The sequence below is a fragment of the Eleutherodactylus coqui genome, chromosome 8 (genome assembly GCF_035609145.1).
Source record: "Eleutherodactylus coqui strain aEleCoq1 chromosome 8, aEleCoq1.hap1, whole genome shotgun sequence".
NCBI classification, from domain to species: domain Eukaryota; kingdom Metazoa; phylum Chordata; class Amphibia; order Anura; family Eleutherodactylidae; genus Eleutherodactylus; species Eleutherodactylus coqui.
In genome coordinates, this window is record NC_089844.1 from 13394686 (window position 1) to 13404672 (window position 9987).

A 9987-nucleotide genomic window follows, 5' to 3' on the forward strand; every position below is an offset into this window, starting at 1 on the left:
TATCATCCTAGCTGCCCACACTCTGTATGCAGAACATGTATGATTATAAGTTAATCGTAATCTTTGTTGTTATCTCTGTACACAGAACATATAAGATGTAATATGTTATAAGAATCATCTCCTAAGACATAAATCTTAATGATAAGTGATTTGCTCCAAAGTCGCCTCTAAGTAGAGTTGTCCTCTGCTAGACCTTTGGGATCCATTATTGTGTCAGGTTTCGTGGTACTCTGGGGGGCCGGTCCGGGCCTGTTGGGGCTTCTGGAGTTTTACAAGATCCCAGCTGGTGGATGTAACTTTATAATTAGCATTGAGCAAACGGAAAGCTTTCTCAGAGTTTAGTTCAGCGTGAACCCAATCTTCTGGCCTCAGTCAGACGGGCGTTTGTATGTGCGTATGTTATCTGCGTTTGCGATCCGCATCTATAACTGCGGCATTCATCTTTTTTGGAAGTGAAACCCCTGGATGCTGTTGCATGGAGGTGTTTCACTTTGTGCTCAGTGGGGCCGGCAGCTGCAGCACCGACCCCATCGAGAACATACAGTGAAGATCGTCATCCTCTGGCACCGCTGTGGCAGAGGATCGCAATCTTCTCTGTTTGTCATTGAGACCGCCGCGGCTGCTGCCGACCCCATCGAGAACATACAGTGAAGATCGTCATCCTCTGGCACAGCTGTGGCAGAGGATCGCAATCTTCTCTGTTTGTCATTGAGACCGCCGCGGCTGCTGCCGGCCCCATTGCGCTGCGGAATACGTTGGCGCTATACAAATAAAGATTATTATTATTATTGCCAACAAGGTGAAGCCCCTGGATGTGACAGCATCCACGGGTTTCACATCCAAGGAATCCCCTGCTGCAGCCTTCACAGCCGCAGCAGGGGATAGCGGGCAGCGCTCTTTATGTGCACAAAAATGTGGCCAAGTGTGTTTTTTTCTAATGACTGCAGTCCAGCTCAACTAACGTTATTTAACATATGACCAAGTCATGGTAGCACCTGAGAATGGCTGATTGTACCCATCTTCATCACATCATGTATATCATCCATCCTGGTGTAAGGTGGTGGTGGTGGTTGGGGGGGGGGACTATGCAGTTTTTTGGGGGGTGTGAAGTTATGTGATATCTCTTGTTACTTTAAGTTACTATATAGTCTTGAGCAGTAGAGTGGACGGGTCTCTGGGTCTGGCTGCTCCTCTTCACATTTGCTGAGATCTCTCTGACCACATAGAAAGCAGAGTTTGACGGACTTCTGAGGTAACAGGAAGCAAGACGGGTGGCTCCCCTGCACTTTCACATTCTGGACCTAACAGTTGACCGGCACCAACAGCCCAAAGTGGAGCAGCCAGACCCTCGGAGTTGCCCACATGTTCTATGTTGCGGCCAGTACCTGGCCAGGATATCGGAGAGGCTGATCACCAGATTGTGAGTACACAGACTCGGTCTATCCACAATTAGTGCAGCTTTACTTAGAGACTTGGTGGTTCTGATATTATCTTACAGCAAGAGACTTTTCGTCTCATTTGCACTGCGGCCTGAAACGGCCTTGTTGGTAATTCGACTTGTTCCCAGATCACAAAATAGTTGTGTGGCCGAACCACCCAAATTCCCGATCCTGTTAATAAACATTCCAGTTCTGAGCAGCGAGCATGTCCAGTGACCATCTGTACACCGACTATCCCGGGAGCTGCTGGCCGCCTACTTGTCCAGGAGTCAATTTGAGGAGACACACCGTAGACCACAACCTAATTTAGCATGGGTCATGAACCATTACTACTCCCGATCCCTACTACAGCCCCTATAATGCTACAAGCTGAGGTGCAGACAGGGCACACCCTGCTATATTACAAGGGATTGAGAGGCTAGCCGTTGTCTGATGTTGCCCCCTGGTTGATAGGCAGATGCCCCGCACCTCTCCTGGCTCCACCACACCGGTATCAGTCATAAGTACAAACCACTGTGGTCATAATTGATCGAGCAAAACCAAAAAGTTCCTCCCTAGATGCCAAGAGAGCCATCAGCTTATCTCAATCCTCCGTCACGTTCTTCCGTCTTCTGGACCAATTTCCACCCAACCCAGATGGGCGCCGTCTCCGTCCTCCACATCTTATTGCATCCCCAATAAAACAAAGCGCCAATTTACATTCTGCAAACAGGAAATAATAAAACTGCAGACGGCGCTTATCAAGCCATGAAGCAGCGGCCCGGCACATCCTGCCCTCACGTCTCCGATGCTCCAAGGACTGATCGGAGCATAAAGGCCGCCATGATGGTTTACACGTGAATGGCTTACTTTATCTGGCAGACACCACCCCTCGCAAGGTCGAGCACAAAAACCGTACAAACACCTACGAATAATGCGGGCTTAGATTGTCTCACTCTCATTCATTCTCAATTGCAAAGTAGAACCTCGCCAACCGCTCCGATACAAGAAGGCAAAAGGTGCAGAAGACGAGAAGAGGGGAAAAATCATATTAGGCTTTTTAGTGCATCGGTTCGCAATATTTTCTCTTGGCTTAAAAGAGCAAAGTGTGGCAAAAAAGGCCGAGCTTTCTGTGGCCGGATAGCGGGATGTGACTGCGTGATTTATAATGAGAAAAGGTATCTGCAACACACAATTTTCTACCTAGCTGCAAATAATAATTCATAGTGATGTCCCTTGCAGATAAAAGACCTTTTGTGTGTTGGGCCTATGAGGTAAAGTGATCATGATAAATGTCAGAGCGGCGCAGGTAACGGCTTTACAAACCATTAAGATTAGCCGGGCCTTTCTTCAATGATAACGGTAGCCAAGCTGTGACTGGATGTGGTAATAATATTGCAGTACTGATAAATGCCAGAGCCGGTGGAGGTGTTTATCATCGCCGGCTCAGGACTGCTGACTAAAGCTGCCACAAGTTGACTGTTGCTGTTTTCTTCCTATTCTTTTCTAGTTTTACAACAGATTAGAAATAAACCGGTGATAACGGAGCGCGAGGTCTGCTGCAGCGGCAAGAGGCTATTGATGGAGTCTACGGGCTGAGACCCCCCACAATGGCTGGATGAAGGGGGCGCTGCACTCTACAAGAGAGCAGATGTCCACAAATCCTTTGGGTTCCATCACCTCTACTTACAAGCCAAATCATTTACTGGTAGCCCATTTATCCCAGGGACCATTGGTGGCCGGTGAGCCAAGACGTCCATGGATTGCTGGCCTGGTATAATATGAGCGATTTCATTGGGTCCAAAAAGGTTGATGAACCATACATGTAAAGTGTGCAGCTGCACAGGAATTAAGGGGGGTCTAAAGTTTTAGTCTAAAGTTTTAAAATGATTTGACACTTTCTACATAGATGCTAGAACAGAACTGATCGTATTACATAGATACGGTACCAGAACTGAGCTTGCTGCATGGATGTACTGTAAGAGATTTAAGTTCACTACAAAGATAAGGTACCATAACAAAGTCGACTGCATGGGCCTGATAACAGAACCAAGCTTACAACATGGATAGGGTACCAGGACCAAATTTACTACATAGATATATGAAAACTGAGCTGACTGTAAAGATACAGTAAAAAATTACATTCAGAATGTGGATTTCCAAGTTCTTAAAGTTGCTGGGTGGGTTGGGCTGCCATCGGACCCCCAGGAATGTTCACCATTGTCTGGCACACTCCAAGCAGCTCACTACTGTCTTTTACATTACATGTACACTGATGTGCCAAAAGTCATGGGAAGGGGACTCATACTATGTAGGACACCCTTTGTCCTGGCAAACTGTGACAACTCAATGTGGCATCGATTCCACAAATGGACAGAAGATGTCTGAAGGGATGACGAGTTATCAGGATAGGCTCGGAAGTCAGTCCGTAGTCACGGCAAATGGCACGTCAATGGTCATCCAGTATGTAGCAGCGACCCGTATGATGGACAGGGGCATCTCTGAACGCAACAAATGATTCTGTCCTCGCTGACCCATCATCAGGGCGGGTGAAGAAACTTTACTCTCTCTGGTCCCAGAGGCACTTTGCATCGATGACAGACATAGCCGGCACATCCCGGGGACCGTACTTTTCAGGACTTTCCTGTCTAATTAGAATAATAGCTGATGACTATGGAGCTGAGCCATCATATAGCGGTAATGGCAGCGTATCTCCACGGACGAGCCGGAAGGACCCCATCACCCCAAATAATCTGATACTATTCAGCAAGATCCTTGGCTGAGGCAGTCATGCACATGGCCGACCCTAGTTATGTGCGCCCCCTGCAGTCACACAGGGAGCCAGCCCCCAGCTTATAGGGGGCACCAGCAGATGTAGGCTGGAAGCGATCGCCCCTTTTCTATCTTTTGTGGAGTTACATAAATCCTCCTCCTCCTTGCTCTGGCTCCTCCCCTCTGATGTTCTGAGGCGCCGCTGTTAGCACATTAATGCCCTAGCAACACAATTGATATATAAATTGTATATACTCAGGTTTAATTGTGCTGTATTTATGTAATGAGCTTGGTTCTGGTATTGTAATTTTATTGAGCTTGGTTTTGGTGCTGTATATATGTTATGAGTTTGGTTCAGTTGCTGTATTTAGTTATAAGCTTAGTCCTGGTGCTGTATTGATGCTATGAGCTTGGTTCTGATACAATATATATATATATATATATATATATATATTAAGAGTTTGGTTCTGGTGCCGGATTCATGTACTGAGTTTGATCAAGGTGCTGTATTTATGTTATGAGCTTGGTTCTGGTATTGTATTTTTATTGAGCTTCACAGTGGTGCTGTATTTAGCTATGAGCTTGGTTCTGATACTATATATATATATATATATATATATGTTATGAGTTTAGTTCTGGTGCTGTATATGTATATATATATATATATATATATATATATATATATATTATGAGCTTGGTTCTGGTATTGTATTTTTATTGAGCTTGGTTCTGGTGCTGTATTTAGCTATGAGCTTGGTTCTGATAATATATATATATATATATATATATATATATATATATATATATATATATTATGAGTTTGGTTCTGGTGCTGTATTTATGCTATGAGCTTGGTTCTGGTATTGTATTTTTATTGAGCTTGGTTCTGCTGGTGTATTTAGCTATGAGCTTGGTTCTGATACTATATATATATATATATATATATATATATATATATATATATATATATATATATATATATATATAATGGGTTTGGTTCTGCTGCTGTATTTATGTTATGAGTTTGGTCATAGTGCTATATTTATGTTATTAGCTTGGTTCTGCTGCTGTATTTATGTCATGAGTTTGGTCATGGCGCTGTATTTATGTTATTATCTTGGTTCGAGCACAGCATTTATTCACTGCGCTGTTCTAATGAGGGCTCTCTGCTTTCTGCACAATCAGTATACAGGCAGGCTGCATATCTATGCAATATATATCTTTTTTTTTATATTGGGGCGCCAAAACACTTTCTGCACCCGGTGCCATTTCACTTCAGGTTGGCACTGCTCTGGATCCGCACAAATTGGTAATGTGTCGTGTGTGTAAAATGCACCATATTACTTGTTATTAGGCTTTTAGGCAGTAACTAAAGAGACGAGGCGCGCACCTCAGACATATGTTTCCAGACGTATTCCTATGGATAGGTACGTCCCGGGTGTCAAACCTCCTGCCTGAGGGGTGATTTTACGGCACATTAAAAAATGTTATCAGATTTATGAAGTCATTGTTGCACACAGGTTTGGCAGACAAGTCGCACAGTGGGTTCTTGGAGAATGATTTATACTGCTCCGGTGCCAACCTGGAAGGTGGCTTGTTTAATGGTTAACCGGCATCCCTCGCTGTTCAGCGGACGGCGCGCCGAGTCGGTTGTCATGAGCCGAGAAGATCTGGTAAAATTCTGGCAACGGCAGCGATTTGGTGCAGCAAATATAGATACAAGGACGAGTGAAGAGCAAACTCAAGCAAGTGATGTTGTTTCTGTTTGGGGAGTACAGCTTAATTGCTGCTCTTAATGTCCTATTAAGTGACTGAGTAAATTCCAGCTGCGAGCCTGTGATAAATCATTTTATGTTCAGCAAGAGGGACTTTCGCTGCAAACCGGAGAGATCCGACACTTTTTTCTTAGCAAACCAAAAGGTTTCTTGAAAGTAATACGAGATATGGAGAAATTGCGCTGGCATTCATATGTAGGGCGACTGGAAGGATACGAGCGCTTCTAGGGGACTTGTATAGGTTGGGGGTCCTACAGATGGAATGTATACAAGGGGTTGTCTACGGCTGAACTATTGATGATCAATATCTGATCGGTGGGGTCCGCTGCTGACCTCCAGGCGCAGGCAGCGCCGTACATCCTGCAGTGGCCCGGGGTAGTACTGCATTGAATTCAATAGGAATAGTTACTGCAGTACCAACCACGGCCACTGCAGGAGCTCTGCACACACTGATAGTGGCCCAGCAAACAGCTGATCGACATAGATTGCAGGCAGTAGACCCCTACCGATCAAAAACTGATGACCTGATTTGAGGCCAAGTCATCAATACTTTAAAGGGGTATGATGGAGGCAGGCTTGTTTTTCAAGTTTTCATCCATCCTTAGACTACAATACATGGCAGGGCTTGGAGCCTTCGATGGGCTCTGGGCTGTCATGTGAACCCATTGGCATCCGACAATTGTAGGGCGCCACAGGGGACCTCCTCCACTGCCATGCGCTGTCAGCTGTAATCACTGCTGATGTCAAGTGTCAGAAACAAACCTGCTCGGCTTTCGATCCCGCTCCATATACCATCCGCGAGCGCCCTCCATATATATAAGGCGGGTGGTCCTTAGGGAGTTCGAGTTCTCAGATGTAATAAATGTGTAACCTGACCTCTGATAATCCTGAATGTCGGACTTTCTGACACTTGTTTCTATCGCAATCCTACAAAATGATGTACAAGAACATTTGCGCCTCTTCCAGTTCTGGAGCCGCTCTTGGTTTGCACTTATAAATACTGATGCGAAGTGCAGACCAACAAGCTGTCGCGTGAAAGGAGCCTAAATGGAACCTACGGAGTCCCTACACATCCATGGCAAGGCTTTGTGAGCCCAATATGGTCCCGGCAAACCGGACTGCATAATTGGGATATTCTTCTTGCTTCTAGGGAAGAATACCGCCATAGCAGAGCGTCTTAAGGAGCAGCTCACAATTTTGGAGGCATATGGAGGTCCAGTGTGGCCAGAGACTGCTGTGGTGCCGTATTATGGAGGTTGTATGAAGCCTTAATACATCCATACATGGACCCATATGTAGATCTCTTACATTAAAGGGGTATTCCAGGCATTTAACCCTTTTTAGTACTGATGACCTAACTTCAGCGCGTCATTAGTAATTTATTGGCAGGGGTACCAGGTGATCAGCTGATCTCAGCCCCCACACTCACTGCAGCAGTCTGGATGTTAATGGCTCCATCCGCATTGGGGTTGGAGCCGGAAGTGCCATAGAAGCTAAAGCTCCCATTAATTTCAATAGGGGCTACACCTTCTATAGCACTTCTGGCTCCATCCCCATTGCGGACATCTGGGCATGCTGCAGTGAATGTGGGAGCTAAGATGAGGTGGTCTTGTAATATTAAAGGATGGCCTTTCAGATGAAGGCCCATCCAGTTATACAAGGACAGCCCAGTTGAGTGTTTTTACGTTCCGACCGGTAGAGATGAACTCCGCACTATGACGTTCATGCGCCCTAACAAAACATAAGAGTAGCGGTTGTGTTTTTGGCACAACCCCTTTAGGGTTTTCAGTTGTTCTTCTCTGTCAAGGAACTGGGTTTTCCAGGACTTTCACTCTTGATGGCCCACCCTCAGGATAGGTCATCATTAGCTGATCAGTAGGGGTCTACTGCCTGGGATACCCGCTGATCACCGGCCGACTGTCACTGTGGACAGCACTGGAAGCAAGTAGTGCCATCAGCATTGCAGCGGCCCGATTTGGTACTACAGACACAGCTCCCATGGACCCCCAACTCTTGATGACCTATGCTGAGGGCAGGTCATCCATAGTGAAAGTCCTGGAAAACCTCGTTAAATATTCTATTCAGTCATTTTTGTGTGTGAGAAGACTGTGTGACAAATCGTTGGTTTTAAACCCTTAAAGGGTTTGTACTCCAATTGCAAGTTATCCCCTTGGGACATGCACAGGATAGGGGATATGTTGCAGATTGATAGGGATCTCACTACAAAGACCTCCACCAATCTGCAGAACGAGACTCTCGTGTCCCACTCTACCTGTCACTGCGGGTAGTTTCTCCACCCACAGTGACATCATATGATGGGAGCGCTGGCCGAGCATCCCCAGTCAACGCACCATTCATTATAATGGACTGATGGAAATACCCCAACGTGTGCCGCTCGGATATCTCCAAAGTCCCATTGAAAATGAATGCAGTCCTAGTGCGCTTGGTCAACCAGCACTCCATTCAGTCTCCTCCTCATGGTGGGGGATGCAGTAACCCCACAGTGAGGATGACGAGGGACTCTGACAACTCGTTCTCAATATCAGTTGGGGTCTCAGCGGTGAGACCCCCATGATCAGCTATCCTCTATCCTGTGGATGGGGGGAGAACTTGTAATTCTGGTACAAGCACTTTAACAAAACAGAAAAGTTTTAAAAATGTTTTTGAATTTTTTTTTGCTTTTCCATCATTGAACCTTTTTGGTCACTTACTACTCTTCTCTCCCCTTCTTTACAGAAATTCCAGAAAGTGACCGGCAAATCCAAACCCTCAGGAAGCTCGTGAGGCAGCTGCCGCCATGTAACCGCGACACGATGAAAGCTCTTTTTGAACACCTCAGAAAGTGAGTTGGGTTCTATTTAAGTCTACGCCGTTGTTTGGTGTCTTAACTAACTGGCCCATGACAAATTTCTAAACTGTTCTCCAGGGAGCGTCGCACGCACATACCAAAACGTCTCCGCGGCATCTATTGATCGCTCTACTACCCGGTCTATAAACAGCAGCAGGTTCCAATCAAAGTGTGGCTCGGCTCCATTACCTCACAGGGCCACAACTCTAATTGATCCCTGCTGTGGGCCATTTTGAAGGGAAATGAAAAAATCAACACATGATTCTAGTAATGATTTTAGTTCCTCCTAAATATCTTTAACCCTTTGTTGCTTGTAGGGACGAGGCAGGGGTTAAAACTCGCATTTTACTTGAAATTATTTTGGACAACCCTAAGAGCTTGCACTCACCCCAGGCTAATACGTAATCAGCTGTAAGAAAGACGAAGCACTGAAAGCGGTTTTCCTAGATGGAACTGTTGATGACTTAACCTCAGGATGTCTCACCAATAGTTGTTCCTGAGCAGGGGCGTACCTAAAGGCTCAGGGGCCTGGGTGCATAAGTTCAGCTCGGGCCCCCCGGGCCCTTTTTCCCCCTGGCCCCGTACCTATGCCTGAGGGCCAATGTCCACGTGCGGATTTTATTTATAAGCTGGTTTTGTACTGTGCCACGGTTACGCGGGAGAACAGGAGATTTTTTAAAATATTGGTGCGCATGCAGGCGGCCCGCTGCCGCTGTGCCGAGCACGTCCACCGACCGGAAGAAAGAAAATCCGGCCTGCACAGAGACGAGCCCCGCAGCGTCCGGAGAGGTAAGTATAATGTATTTTTCCTCTCCGTGTCTGCGGGCATGTACGGATTTCACTGCAGGATTCAGCACCGTGCGTGCGAGTGGGCATGAGGCCTAAGAGGGAGCGAGAGAGAGATACATAGATATCAGCGAGATTCAGAGATAGATAGATAGATAGATAGATAGATAGATAGATAGATAGGAGATAGATAGATAGATAGATAGATAGATAGATAGATAGATAGATAGATAGATAGATAGATAGGAGATAGATAGATAGATAGATAGATAGATATGAGATAGATAGATAGGAGATAGATAGATAGATAGATAGATAGATAGATAGATAGATAGATAGATAGATAGATAGATAGATAGATAGATAGATAGATATGAGATAGATAGAT

General features: G+C 45.6%; 1 protein-coding gene across 1 annotated transcript in view; it reads left to right on the forward strand.

The window, feature by feature from the left end:
• The window catches only part of ARHGAP15 (Rho GTPase activating protein 15), a 730617-nt gene that overhangs the window by 675247 nt on the left and 45383 nt on the right, over nucleotides 1-9987 (forward strand). Inside the window, exon 14 of the mRNA XM_066575178.1 lies at nucleotides 8702-8807. Within this exon, the coding sequence (XP_066431275.1) occupies nucleotides 8702-8807 (106 nt within the window). The remainder of the gene's footprint in view (nucleotides 1-8701; nucleotides 8808-9987) is intronic.